This window comes from Schistocerca piceifrons, chromosome 1 (assembly GCF_021461385.2).
Source record: "Schistocerca piceifrons isolate TAMUIC-IGC-003096 chromosome 1, iqSchPice1.1, whole genome shotgun sequence".
Lineage (NCBI taxonomy): Eukaryota > Metazoa > Arthropoda > Insecta > Orthoptera > Acrididae > Schistocerca > Schistocerca piceifrons.
Window position 1 is genome coordinate 1,124,235,188 of NC_060138.1, and position 15,874 is coordinate 1,124,251,061.

General features: G+C 38.0%; 1 protein-coding gene across 1 annotated transcript; it reads left to right on the plus strand.

Moving 5' to 3' along the window:
* The first annotated feature begins 473 nt into the window (after window positions 1-473).
* LOC124799640 (60S ribosomal protein L24) lies at window positions 474-13,950 on the plus strand. The gene is made up of 6 exons (XM_047262936.1): window positions 474-554; window positions 662-737; window positions 1,556-1,641; window positions 1,954-2,115; window positions 13,471-13,531; window positions 13,826-13,950. The coding sequence occupies exons 1-6, from the start codon at window positions 550-552 to the stop codon at window positions 13,898-13,900; spliced, it is 465 nt and encodes a 154-aa protein (XP_047118892.1). The 5' UTR covers window positions 474-549; the 3' UTR covers window positions 13,901-13,950.
* Window positions 13,951-15,874: the final 1,924 nt, after the last annotated feature.

Below are 15,874 nucleotides of genomic sequence, written 5' to 3' on the forward strand. Positions count from 1 at the left end.
CTTCGCTTCGAATCTTGACAAGATGATACCGTACTGCTTCGTATAGCCTTTTTTCCGTTCGTGTTCCTTTTCTGTTTCGTGGGTCACCCAATTTCTAGCCATCTGGCATGTAATCGGTCGCCTTAGTGCGCTGCAATAACTTTATTACATCTCTAAACAAGTTACAATAGTCAAAGCTGAACAAACAAGGATAATCTCCGCTTCAAAGAGATAGCGTAACAAAAAAACCGGTCTCTGTTCCAAAACATACAAAAATCACTTTGTAGGTTACCTTCCTGGTGGCGATTGCTACACTAGGCAATAGTGACATAACACGCTCCGAAATTTGTTGCTTCTCCGGTCATACACACAGCTTACGACCATTCTCCTCACTGTGTTTTAGAGGCTTGCCGTTTTCCAGCGCTTCAGTAGCGAAAGTTTCGCCACTCATTTGTCTTGAAATCTAGGGACATGAAGTAGCGTAGAACACAACTGTGTAGTGTAGTATCTTTAACAACAACGGAAGGTGTTTGGATCTGCCATTTAGTGTTCCGTTTCCTGTGAGAGAAGATGAAGTAAGTACAGCATGAGAATTTCTTGATTGTTGTTTCTGGTATCATCTCTTGTGTTGTGCTGTTAGATTTGTAAATAATGAAATGTAACAAAATTATTTCGTTAACAGGATCGGACTGTGTGCCTACAGTGGGTATAAAATATACCCTGGCCATGGGAAAACCATGGTCAAGACAGACGGAAAGGTAAGAGTTATTTTTTAAGTTAGTGTTGAGTTCTGTGTTCCGTGATGTTTGTAAAAGCTTAATAGCAGGCGTCTGTAAAGGGCTCGATTGGTAAATTCTGTTTGTTCAAACAGTGGTTAATGTTCTATAGTTGTAATTGCGTTTGCGAGTGTGCTTGTGCTATTTGTAATAACTTTCATTGTTCGTGGTAAACTTTGGGGAAAAAAGCACATTCAACATACTTATGGAAATAATGATAGGCGGATGTTGAAACGCCATGCAAAGCTGTGTCATAACGTGTCGATGTACGTGTTCCCCAGTAATTGTTACAAGCTTCGCAATGTGTGCATATTTATTTGATCAGATTTGCGGAACTTAATTTCGGTCGTAAAACTGGATTGGTAATGTTCACTGCTGGAATGGAGATGTTTCAAGCTGACTCACTCTGTAAAGTGTTAAAATAGTTATCTCTTCAGATTGTGCAATATGCGAATCATTTCACTCACTTGTGAATTTGATCACTTCTAGGTTGTATTTTATCAAATGTTCATCATATTCAAGATTTCATTTGTTGTAGATATTTACGTGTAGTTGATTGTTTGGAAATGAATGGGATAGGTTGTTTGTTCGGCTGTGGCGCACCTATTGGGGTGTTAATCCACGATTCCTCAGAGGCACGTAGTGGGCGCTGCCGTTGTAGATGATTGTAAATACCCCTGGATACAAAATAATCGTCGCACTGTAAGCTTTAATTTTTTTTATGCATGTGGGTTGTAAGCTGCCTTGATTTTGTTTTATCTTCTGCTTACTTATTAACTAAGTGTATTTACTTGTTACAGACTTTTACTTTTCTTAATGCGAAATGTGAATCTTCACATTTGATGAAAAGGAATCCCAGGAAGGTGACATGGACGGTGTTATACAGGTAACATTTCTGTAGTTATGTCGCAGCGTGTAGCATTAGATATATCAGTTAATTTACTTAATTGCAGTATAAACATTTCCTTTACATCAAACAGTAAAACTTTTAAAATGTATTTTAATAATAGGTTACTTTTTGTGGCTGAATTACTCATTTCAGCAACTACATTCACAACTTATTTCTTTCAATGATGTTTCTAATAATCTGTCAATCCACTGAGTCCAGATGAAAATTTAATAACTGAGTACTGTCATAAAATTACATACTATCCTCAGACTTCCTGTTGCTCGTATTACACTCTGTGTACCTTTTTAGGCGGAAGCACAAGAAAGGTCAGGAAGAGGAACAGACCAAAAAGCGAACCCGTCGCACCCAGAAATTTCACAGAGCTATTGTTGGTGCATCTCTTACTGACATCATGGCAAAAAGGAATATGAAGCCTGAAATTAGGAAAGCACAGCGAGAGCAGGCTATCAGGTAACAGTCCAGTTTGGGTGAAAATGTCAATATATTGCTGTTTTGTAGTTTCCTCCTGTAAATGTTTTGAGTGATAGGCAACCTTTGTGTATTTCTGTTTTTGTGCATTGGGCTGTGGTCCCTTTCCTTCACATTTCTACAAACATTGTGAGCTTCAAATTAGATTGAAAGGAAATGGATTCAGTTGAAAAAGGTATCAAATGTTATTCAGAATGGTGATTGTTACAAACTTGTATGTAGCTTTACATACGGATGTCTAGATACAGCATTTGTGCTAGTGTTTTTGCAAGCAATTAGTGTTAAAGAGTAATGAAAGTTGACACCGCACACACAAAGTTTGCCACTAGAATACCATTGTGTTGTCAACACTGTAAAGAAAATATATATCTGGGGCCATGACAGTTGCATGCTCAACCCAAGGGATCGTGAAAGTAACAATTAAATTTCCTAAACTAAGATTGTGTGATTAAGATATCCCTTGATTTTTTGTTATGTACATATCTAGGATACTACTGGTGCTGTGCTGCTGTGGCCATTTAAGTTCATGTAGCACTAAAGAACATACGTGGTTGTTTCAGCTTTAGTGTACCCAGTTTCATCAATGTTAATATTGACGCTGTTTGTTATATGTATACAAGTGCACTCTCTGTGTTTTTATGTTTGAAATGGAGAACACACACAATTTCAATAAAAGTTAGTATATTTACCTGCTGGCATAATCCGTATCACTTCAGGCAGGGGTGTTACCTTTATAGTCTTGGATGTTGTTGAATTTAGCATATGTTAAAATTCTGGAGTATGTGTGAGAGATTTTTCCCCCCCCTCCAAAAAAAATTCCTGCCCCAAGATACAGGTCCCCAAAGAGGACTCTGCGAACACTATTTTGAAGATGCGAATTTCGGAAAAAATTTTTACAGTGCTGTATCTCTATCAGCTTTATATAATTCGTTGGTTTTTTATTTGAAAGATGATTGCTTTGTAATTACAATGGTATCCTCTGTTTGGACATATCTGTCAAAGTTCTTGTACTGTCGCCTTCTGAACTTAATTTGCAATTTACAGTTTTCCCAAAAATGCCAATCCAGGAAAGGTAGATTTTTTTTCCTGTTGATCAGTACCGTGTATTACTGTTTCTCTGTAAAGGAGAGCTTCCAGTTTTAGGAAAGGTTTTGTTTAAAAAAAAATTTAGCTTTCAGGGTAATGTATGTCTTCAATGAAGCTGTTTCTTACTAATTTCCTTTTCACTCGCCATTATTTCTTACACTTTGTTGTAGTTTGTCAGTTTCTTCATTGTGATTGTTCATTGCAGGTTTCTTGTATTACAGTTGCTCAGTGCTAATTTGTTCACTGAAGTTTTTAAGAAATCTGAGGACTTTCAATGAGGTTTGTTTGTTTGTTTTTTTTTTTTTTTTGTGAAAAGAACTATTTGAAATGTCTTCTGACTGGGGCCACAGGAGAGTGAAGTGTGCTGGCTATTTGCATATCCAGAAAAGAGTGATATATGACAGCCAAAAAAACAAGACTTTGTTCAGGGTGGGAATAAGTTTTCTCATTTGAAGACTCTATTTCAAAGTGATGATACTTCCAGTGATGACTTTTTGTGTTCTAAATGTTTTGACAGAATAATAATGACACTATCTGAACAAGGTGAAGCCTCCCATGATGCAGATTTTGCATCAGTAGAGGAAGAATTGAATACCCTGAATCAGTCAACTACAGACGTAGGTATTACTCCTTTGACGAAACCGTTGTCAGTGAAGTCAAGTCATAAGCTCTACGCATCAAGAAAGCACAGAGAAATTACTAAAGCTATGGATGAATACATTACAGCAAAACTGACCACACCCTTAAAAGTAGAAATTCCATCTTCAGAAAAAAATGAACCAAAACACTCGTCCACCTCATGTAAGGAATTTGTCACACATATCATTTCAGCTGTTGAATATTATACATCCTGCAGTGAATAGGTGCAAGTTTTAACTATTCTTCAAAGAAAACAAATTTAGAGGCATCTTTAAAGAAATCAAATTTGAACCATGTTCCATCAGTATCAAAGTACATGATAGACAAATCAAGAAACTTGAGGTCTGTAAAAGGAATCCTTGTAAGACCAGATCCCTATTATGGTCACCCTGTAGAAGCAGCTCAAGTTCAAATAGTGCAGTCATTTTATCTGGGACTGTTCTCACCAGTGTGCCAACAAAAAAAACACTGTTAACAATTGAAGGTCAAAAAGTTGTGGGAGTGGAGAGGTAGATGACTTGCAGTATTAAAGAAACATAACTTCACATATTGGAAGATCAAAATTTTATGCACTATGACCTAAGTAGGTAGTTCTACATCCACGTAGATATGTCTGTCTGTTTGTACTGCATGAATTTTGAACTTCGTGTGGTAACTTTGAAGAACTTACTGGAGCACGTGACATGACATCTTGGTTGTACGTGTGAAGTCATTAGTAATCTGTGACGTAAAGTGAGACACTTCTTTGCTTCAAGAATGTGGTGACTGCTCTGGAAAGGGAGGACTGTCTTCACATACACTTGGCCTGGAAGATAAAGCAGATAACTCTGCAGAAATTACATGGGAGGAAAATAAACTAATTAGGAAGACTGTTGCCTTTGACAGTTTTGTTGATGAACTTTTTAAGTGGTCAGTGAAAGCAGTAACACACCAGCATCTGAAGAAATTGCAGCAAAAACACGTTGCAGAAGTGAAAGTGTGTGTACAGGCTGTGTTTAGTGCTTCATTGTGATTTTGCTGAGAACTGGTCTGCAAGTCTCCCACAAGAAGTATCATTGGAGTAAATACCAGGTTTCAATTTTTACAGTGACAAGTGTTGTAATTATAAGTGATGACACATGGCATGACTCAGCACCTGCTTTGCTAACAATGCACAAAATTCAACTGCAAACAGGGGCAGACAAGATCATTATTTCTGATGGTGCTCCTAGCCATTTTAAAAATCATTACCAGCTGTTGAGTAAGTCGATTGTGCCAACTGACTGGGTATACTGTGCTATACGAGAAGAGTCCTTGTGATTGTGTAGGCGGCCTGCTGAAGCACCATACTACAAAACATAATCTTTCTAGACCAAATACAGCTGTGATTCAGAATGCTGAAAATTTTGCGAGAGTCGTTAAATCTCACCCATCCACAGCCCTCATTTTCTGTCCAAAGAGGAAATCGAAGAATTCCGTGACCAGAAGAAAGAAGACTGGTCCAAACAAATACTCCAGTGAAAGGAATTCAGAACACACATTTTTGGACTCAGTGATGGGCGAACTCATGTTGCACACACTTTAAAGAGCAGGAAAGAAGAAATTTCATTAATTTGGCCAAAACCTCAGAAACAGCAGATTCAAATTCTTAGAAGGGGATGTTTCTGGCATGTTTGTATGACTGCGTCTGGTGGATTGCAGAGATTATAGACACCAGTCAAGAGTTATACGAAATTTTAGTGAACTTAATGCTACCGTAAGTCCAAATGGAGGATTTCCTTGTAATCATAAAGCAGTTATCTTCCAAATTGAAAGACCATCAAAATATCTAGAACTGTTCCAGAGACACAGCATTTTAAAATTATTTCCAAGATTCGTATCTTTAAAATGGTATGTGCAGTGTCGTCTTTGGAGGGCTGCATCTCTGAACAAATTTTTTGGAGAAAACAAAAAATACATGTTCCTTACTTGGTCTTTCATTTTAACATATGTTTAATTCAACAACATCCAAGACTGTGAAGGTAAGACTTTTCCTAGCCTGCCTGAATTGATATGGACCATGCCTGCTGAAATTGCGTATCCTGACTTCCATTAGAATGAATCATACCAAACTACACATTGGAATAGATCTTTAACCCTACAGTGCATAAATTTGAACAATTCTTTCCTTAATATTGAGGAGAAACAAAAGAAGACAGGATTGAAGATTTTAATCAGTACGGTATATGATTTTTGTACTTAAAATACTCCTGCACTTTCATTTGCCTTAGTGACATCATCGCACACACAGTTGTTCATGCGCTTAAGTTTTACATTCCCAAGCATTGTAAACAAAGTAACACAACACACACAAACAAATGTCATACTAAATAATGTAAATCCACCCGATGATGGAGGTTTAAACCTTTGAAACTCGTCATGGATTTAAATAAAACAAAGTTTGTTGGGTTGCAATTAAGAAATTACCTTGTTATTATGATAGGCAATTGAAAAGTGTTTAATTGGAACAAAGGAATACTCCATACTTCCTGCATGAGAATCCCTTTCAAGTCGGCATTACCGTCATTGTTGGTTTTTTGTACTGGCCAGTAATCAGTTTTGTCCACTAACAACTATTGTCGTGGAGTTTTTATTGCCGAAGTATTAAATGAAATCTCGGATATTTAAACTCTGAATTGTTGACCTTCGTTATTCTAGTTGTGCTCACTGATGGCTGTAATGCCTCTGAATAAAAACAAGGAGTTAAAAACTTGTCATGGCAAGCATGTGATAAAAATGCCTACACCATTTTCTGGGTTGTATTGCTGTATTCTCACCTTATTAGCTTGCCTGCTGGAACTTGACACCACCTATGTTCATATTGTAAGTCCTTATCAGTTTGAACAAGGAATGCTCAGATGTTTCTTTATTTTCTTATTGTTATGAGAAACATCTAAAACGGGTCAAATGATGAAATTCCACATCCAACAGTATTAAAAACTCATTCCTCACTGTATCCCTTTTTTCTGCCCTTTAGTTCACCGTTTGAAAGTTACAGTTTGTAATTCTGTTGTGGCGTACTGATCAGAGGGAATGGACACCCGATTCCATGTATACCAACAGTGGTAGTTATGTACAGTAATTGTAGTAGTATTGTTCACGGTTTGTGTGACAGTATTGCTACTTGCTCTTAAGTTTGGTGCATTGTAAGCATGCCCAAATTTGTTTTCTTCTCGCCCTTGTGTTTATTTCAAAGTTGTAAGTGTATTCAGACACACCAAACATTCAAAAGTTTGAAGTCGTCCGTGTCTGTGAGACTATATAGCATGTACTGCTTGAAATTTCAGACTTCGATGGGATGTACCTGCAGAAAGAAATTTCTACATTGGTACGAATATAAATTTCCCTTTGAGATATCTTGTAGGATGGCACACTTTATACAGCTTTTATGTCTTGGCTCTCATTTGGGAAATGCAGCTATTACAAAAGGGAACTGATCACCTGACTATTTCAGAACAATTAAAAGGGCATTGACAGTTGGAACCCCAGCAATTGACTAAAGTAGTATCTCAATGTTGCTTATACCAGCAACCATACGAAATACGTATGTGCCAACATATTTATTCAGATGGCAGTATATTTGTTGGCCTTGAGGACAAACATGAAAATTATAGAAAAAACATTTTTCGGCAGCCACGTGGGCCAGTTCATCAGTAAAATAGCTGGAGGTGAGTAGGACTTTGCAAGGATGTAATGCTCTCAGAAAGCACCTAAGCATCTTTAAATGTACATACACTGAGCCAGTATTCTTTTTCTTCAAAATACCTTCACTGTCATAGCATCCACAGTGAGTCACATGTACTGGGCTTGAACCTGTGGTCTTCTGTCAAAAACACCCTAGAACCCTGTATCTGTGTCTAATTTTGTCCAATTTGTGGAAAAGTGTGTTTCAAAAAATCCTTATCCACATCACTGCCATCAAATTAATATTTCACTCAAGAGTATTTGTGAACTCAATTCTGTGAGTTGTTTCCTCAGTCTTTGTCCCTAAGATGCGCATTATCCATTTTTGGTAGTGTGCAGGTACCATTTGTATAGAAACAAAATAAGAAAGCAATATATGTTCAAGATCGAAGAAGAATGCTACGTGGTCCATGAAAGTGACAAAGGTGCATATTGTTGCCAGAGGGAAACAGTAAAGCAAAGCCTAAATTACTAACAAATTTCATTTCCAACCGGTATCACGATGAGCACTCAAAATTGTGGATATTTTATTTTATTTTTTATGTATGACAGAGAACACATGTTAACCAGTGAAATCAGTAAAGTAAGTCTTGAAGAAAATTGGGTTCACCATATGATAGAGCATCTGCTTTTGTTTTCGTGCGGCAGCAGTAGGGAATTAATAGCCATGCTGTCCATTGATGTGGTAAGGAGGATGTGACAGTTGTACAGACTGCATAACATTGTCAGTTCCTACAGTGTTGTGGCGGCAGTGACTGGAAGAAATGTATCTAGTTTGCAGTGCATTGCAAGATTAAATCACATTTTTTGACATTAGGGAGCAGTAATCGATATAAAGATTTCAGTAACTAACATACAGTTCACGAAACAAGTGATGGTTATTGACAGTTCAGGTGGGCAGGTGGCAGTGTTTGCTGAAAATGTCTTATGCCACTCTGCACTCAGTCTAGTGATACAGGTTCTCTGGCAGCGTAATCAAAAGTCTCGACAATATGCTGGTCGTATTTCTGTGTGTGAATTTATTTGCAGTTGCTACTTGTAACATGTAATCTCGAAAAAGTGAAGAGAGTATATTTAGTGTCTATTATACCGAAAGATAATGAGGTTACTTGTCAAACGTCACAATAGAAATGAAAATGTATTTTCGCAAATTGTTGAACATCTGTAGTTTCTGTTCCCATTATTAAATATTAGAAATTTTAATTAGTTCTAAGAGTGACAGAATAATGTATCAGTATAGTAACAGTTTTAATCTCAAGATAGTACTCGTAGTATGATGATAGGTAGATGGTGTGCTCTGTCCTTATGTTCTTGAGTATGTTGACGTTGTACTAGTGGGAAAATTCCACTCTTGTTACCTTCAAAATCTGATTTAAAATAGTCTTCAGCACTGCTTAAACTATCATTCTCCCTCTCAGATGTATAATTCAATCTTTTATGCATTTCTCCACAATACCTTTATTTTTGGCTCCCTCTGATACTTGCAGTACTCTTCACAATTTTTTTCCACATCTCGCTTGTCAGTTGTTTGACAGCTGGTGCATGATTATTTTCTACGTATGGATGGTGAATTTTTATATTGTTTGCAGCAACTTAATGTTTTATTTGTGCGCATACCTCTTCAATGGCATTGAAGTGACAGTACTATGGAGGAAGCTGAAAAATTTCATGTCCATGCCTTTTAGCAGTCTCGTTAATTACACACGTCGGAAATTGTGGTTTCTTTTGTGCCACATTTTCTAGTAATTTCACCTACTTCAAATTCCTCCAAAATCCACTTTTCATCATTTCAGCCACTGGATAAGATTTCTTTTGTTGTTAAAAGTTGGTGTCCTATCATGAACAATGAAATGATAATGACCTTTATCCATGGTGATCACTGATAGACTTTGCAGGTGCTTCATAACCAATGTCTCGAGCCACTTTTAAAATAAACCCACTGTTCATCTCTTCATGGTAATCACCTGTAATTTTTAAATGAAACATTAACAGGCAGTTTGGCACAAAACTGTCAGATGTACCCGCATGAAACAAGTTGTGCTCATTTTCCAACAGGCACTCCATGGTCCGGTCCCCTTGGTCATTCCTTTACTACAGCCTCAATGTAATGAATGGCTGGCATTAACCCAAGTTTCATCTGTCCACGCTATGTTTTCGAATCTCACACCCATGATCCTGTGCACTGCTGTGCAACTACATCATTTCCATGAATCTTTTGTGTCTGTTAAGCACGGAATAATTGAAACCTTTGTCTTTCAGCACAGCACATAGTGAAAATTTGTATCCTTTAGAGATAATCTTTCTGAAGTGTAGTGACATGAGTAATTTAGATAGAGTGGGACAGCTTTGTTCTGCTACTCTCGCTGCATCTATACTGTACTGTAATTTCCGTATTTTTACAAGTGTTCTTGCTTGTTTACAATGTTGCTGCAGTCCTCTTAACAACCTGAGCAAGAGGAAATAAGTATTCACCCTCCCCCTACCCCCCTTCTTCTACCCACCCAACCCACAAATAGACCCTCACCAAACATGAATTTGGAGTCCTGGCTAGATAGCACACTTTTCTTCCTCCGTTTCACTTCACGTGTTGGGCTGGCATTACTTGTTATGCTGGACATTGTTTAAAAGGAAACATAAGCAAATAAACATTAAAACAACAAAACAGAATAAACTGTGGACTGAACTATTAATACAAATGACGAAACTACTGCACCATTCGCATGTGAGAAGTAACTACAAGGCCCCTGCTACCTGCTTGAATGCAATCCGTCATCGGCTGGCTGCCTGTGGTCACTAGGCAAACCAACAATGTTACTTGACTGTCAGTACCAAAGACTCATTTCCCAAACTAGAAAATGTTAATATCTCAATTAAACTGGTCTCAAAAGTTAAAGTGCATCACCATTACCCCCAACCCCACTTAGTATTTTCCGTAGTTTATGTACAAGGTGTGATTCAGAAGTTTCCTTCTGATTCATTTCTGAGTAGGGGAGCGCGTGCAGACCGCTTCCACTGGGTGGGGGGAGTATTGGGGGGGTCTCGGGGAACAAACTGATGCTGCGGCAGTTGTCTCTGGAACACTGGAGAGTGCCCGGAACCCTGGAGAGTGCTTATTGCTTGCAGCGTGAGTGTGTGTCATTGACTTTGGTTGAAAAGTGGGAGAGGTGAAAATGGAGCAGCACTTGGAGCAGTGTTATGTGATTAAGTTCTGCATACGACTGAACAAAAGCGCCACGGAGACTCTTGGTATGATTCAAGAGTACTTTGAGGAAGAAGTCCCTTGCAATGGTTTTCATGTGGCACAAACGTTTCAAAGATGGCTGTGGGAATGTTGAAGACGACAACCACTCTGGGAGGCCATCATCAAGCCATACGGATCAAAATGTGGAGAGAGTGCAGGAACTTTTAAACAATGACCACCATCGTGCCGATGAACTGGGACTCAGAGTACGGTGTGGAGGATTGTGGCGGAGAATTTGATGATGCGAAAAGTGTGTGCCAAACTGGTGCCAAAAGTTTTGTCTGTGGATCAGAAGAAACTGCGCATGACTGTTTGCAAGGAAATGCTCCAACAGTTGAATGTTGATCTGAACCTTCTGGAGGAAGTGGCTACTGGTGATGAGACCTGGGTCTACAAGTAAGATCCTGAGTTTAAGCATCAGCTCAGAAAGGCACACTGCTTCCTCACCGAAGCCCAAGAAAGCTCACATGAGCAAGTTGTGTGTGAAGTGCATGCTGATGGTTTTTTATGGTAAAAGAGTGATTCACAAGGAGTTTGTTGCTCGTGGACAGACTCGGGTGACTTTTACATTGGAGTGCTCCGCCGCTTGAGGGATTGAGTTCGCCTTGTCCACCTGGCGATCAAGGGCGATTGAATTCTCCACCACGACAATGTGCCACCTCACACGTCACGCGCTGTCTCCGAAGTTTTGGTCAAGTTCAATGTGACAACACTACCACAGCCACCCTACAGCCCCAACTTGGCTCCAAGTGACTTTTTCCTCGTCCCCCGACTCAAGACTGGCCTAAAAGGGAAGCGATTCGACTCTGTCGACGCCATCCAGCAGGCTTTGACGAGGGCCCGTGACAGCATGACGCCTGAGGCCTTCCAGAAGGGCTAAGAACTGTGGAAGACTTGCTGGCAGCACTGTGTTGTTGCTGAAGTATCATATTTTGAAGAATTGTACTTAAATGTCCAATAAATTTCTAGTTCCGAGTTCAGTCTTGAAACTTTAGAATCACATCCTGTATGATGTGTGTGCATCAAAATATTTGATGTACATACTAAGACCTCAAGCTACGCTAAAAGTTAGTCTGTCACCCCAACCAAGATTTCAGATATGCATGGTGGGTGCTATTCTGTCTGTTAACTAAAAGGGATCAGATAAATCCAGTTGCAACTCAGTTGTCAATGGGTTGGTAATACTTTGTTGAACTTTTATAATATACAGCGGAGTAATGGAGCTTGCTGTAAAATACTGGTGCACTCTTTGATTGCATCCTTCTAAGTGTCCACATGCAGAATGATCGTTGCTACTCAGTGAGCATAGAATCTGTAGGTGCATGACTCATGGCTTGGTGGGCTATTCCCTGGCCACCTTTATGCTGAATGAACAAACATTATGGTGTTGGCACTGACCAGAGGTGCAGAGGGTCACATTTTAATGTGGGGTGCACATTCAGGCAGTGTGTGTGGAAAGTGGGTATTCAGTGGAAACAGGTGAGACTCAACGTGCTAAAGTAAGAAATGTGGTTTTGGCAGTTAAACATGTTACTAGGTGACATTGTAAAATTCTTTTGGCTCACCGACTAAAAGATTGCTTATCATATCCTAACCTAACTTCCTATATGTACCCCGTGTATTGAAAATGACAAGAAAGTGAGAAATAATGCAACTCAAAACAAAACATGTGAGTTGAAGTGGTGTGTCAAATTCTTGGGTATTGGCAGAAACAGGACAGTGACTGTCACATAGTGCATATTTTAGCTATCAAGAGTATTGAGACCCTGTGAAAGATAGGAGATTTGAATAGGGATGCTTATTGGGGGCTCGTATTTAAAAACCAAGAATAATGGGGCACGTGGGAATAGAGGTATTTTCATTTAGCAGTATTGCGATCTTCAATGTGTATTATTACTCTGAAAGTGCATAAAATAATGATTGTTCCAATGTTGCAAGGCTTCTCCATATTAACAGAATATTGTTTAGTAATGGGGTTACAAAACACTCCATTAACTGATAGCTTTTCATTAAACAGAAGTCAAAGAGTATAATAATAATGTCCATATTTGTATAGAATAAAAAGGAATAGATTGAATGCACACCACACACAATAGTTCATTACTGTATTTGGATGCATTTTTAAAAAGAAATTCCTTAGAAAGAGAGCAGATGATGTACATGACCTAATTCATTTTCAGTAACTCTTGAGTGTATATCACTAGTGGCTCCTGCCGAGTTCGTGATTAATTTTAAGTGCCTTCTCTAACAGCTGTGAAATACAATTATGTCACATTGCTCTATATCCTTGCCACTTTTTGTGTGTGGTTTTTTACCTAATATTTGTTTGCGGTGCCTGAAAATATTTAAATCACAAATTGGATGTTGAGGAAAATCCATGTATTCATGTTGTTTTAGTAAATCAGTTGAAGTGTGCAACATATTGAATTTTATGCCGTATTTTCTCTTTGGACTTCTTTGTAAAATAAAAATAAGCAGAAATTGTTTGGAGCTCACTTTCATGTACTGAAGCTAACATTTTGCATGCTGTCGAGGATAAAAATATTAAATTTAGATACATGTAATGTTGGTTGTTCATAACTGATACATTCAGCTGTAGTAATATTTATTGTAGTGTTCGACAGTTACTGTAATTCCGATTTATGGAAAACGGCTGATTTCTGTTTCAGGGCTGCTAAGGAGCAGAAAAAAGCTGTCAAAGCAGCAAAGAAGCAGGCTGCACTTCCTAAGGTATGTGTTTTTTCCCATAAATCTTGAATTCTGTGATTCAAATCTGTGTACCAAATATAGTAGTTTCATACCCTCACCAATTGCAATGGTTCAGAAGGAAAGCATCAATGGTTTAATTAGTAAATTCTCTCTCTCTCTCTCTCTCTCTCTCTCTCTCTCTCTCTCTCCGCCCCCTCCCCGCCTCTCCTCTCTCCCAACTAGGTAGTATCAACAGCAACATGACCTTCACGTTTATATGTATAATTCCAAGCTAAAATACACATTTGAGTGACTGAATACAATTTTATCTTTCAGGCGAAACCTGTGCCGAAGCAGAAGGCATCAAAAATAACACAGAAAAGTGCACCACGAGTGGGTGGTAAACGTTGAAACCTGTTATGTAATTTTTGAATGTATAAATTAATAAATGATAAAAAGTACGGTTGAGGTAATTCATTTGAACCTTTCCTTAAATATTTTGTTTGTAAATGTGTATGTGGCAAGGGGTATCAGTTAATACCTTAAATTTCGCCATTTTTTGTATTTTCAAATAATTCAGTAGCAAACTGCTGCACCCCCAGTTAGTTCCCTACTGTTAACCTATTGTTAAACAAGGACATTAAAGGTAAATGAATGAATTTCTTACTAATACCTACATGTCCACATTTTTAAAGATTTATGTAATAAAATACTGCATCAGTTAGGTTTTTCCATGTACAATATGACTCGTTTTGGGAATTTATTACCATTTTCAAGTGTTGTGGGAGTTCAGTATTTTGATGTCTGCAAGCGTTTTCTGCTTCTGTTGCCATGCAGCTGTGGCAATTGTAAAATATTAATCTTGTAATTTTTAGATGCTAATGCTAGAAAATTGCATTTTTTGTTTTTCTACTTCAGGTATTGTCTCCTCCATTATACAGAAATCACTCGTGCAAAATCATACCATATATATATATATATATATATATATATATATATATATATATATATATATATATATATATATATATGATAAAAAGTACGGTTGAGGTAATTCATTTGAACCTTTCCTTAAATATTTTGTTTGTAAATGTGTGTGTGGCAAGGGGTATCAGTTAACACCTTAAATTTCGCCATTTTTTGTATTTTCAAATAATTCAGTAGCAAACTGCTGCACCCCCAGTTAGTTCCCTACTGTTAACGTATTGTATATATAGATATTTCAACAGTATTTCTTTTAGAAGTGCTTGGTTACAAAAAAGTTAGAAATGACCTTATGTAACATGAAGTTTCTGTATAATCTAGTTTTAATTGTTCACCCAGTGTGTTGGAAACCAGTTTCCAGTACAAATTTTTGTTACTAGCAGAAGTTACACAACACATCATCGATGTCAGTATTTATTTATAAAATATTGTTCACGTGGCACGCATGGTCATTTTAGATTCTTAAGGGCTTCACATATAAATGGTTAAATACACAAAAAAATTAATGTAAAACCCAAGTTTCATAAGTTATCTAGGTCTTCACCTGTCCACATATTGTGATATCAACAAATGCAGTTCATTGTCTCCAAGTATTAAACAAATGCTCTTCAACAGGGTACAGTGTAATTTCCAAAGCAACCTCCTAACAGTCACGGGACAGGGTTCTTTCGAACCTGTCATACAAACAAGCAACCACCCTTTCATTTCCTGTACAGGATCAGTTCAAAGCTGTCCAAGCTGCCAAATATCTTTCATTTATGATACAGATCATAGACAAGAGGTGCATCTTGAGTTTACCAAGACAGTTTTCTGGATTTAAGCCTGATGGCAGATATATTCTGTAGTTGATTATCCGGAAATGAGTTATAGTAACTAGTATACTTCGGGAACTCTTGCAGTTGCTGCTTCCTGTAATTGAGTGTAATGCAATACCACTTACCTGCCATGTGCATCCTAACTTCTAACATCATGGAATTTTTCCTCAGAATCACTGGCTAATCTTCCAACTGGTGCTGCACCACAGCAAACGTGGTCACAACAATATTGTATTCATTTGGTTTTTCTTAAGATGCCAGAATGTCTATTCTCTAACTCTTCCCCAGTCTGCATCGCTATAGCCCTCGAGTTTTATGTTTCTTCTTTCACAATGTCTTGATTCATATTTCTACTGATAGTGGAAATTCATGAAATACGGGAAAAGACACCCACGTACCTACGAGTACATGTGCATGGTGATCACACGTAATACAAGAGAGTTAACACTCATTTTGGAGCTCATGTTCTTTTTGTAGTTAGAGTACACACACTCAAATGCAAATGCCCATGGTAGTAGCGAGACTGGTTATTGAAATCTGTTGCTTGGGTAAATGGAAGTGGGGAGAGGATATGGGAGGCTGCATG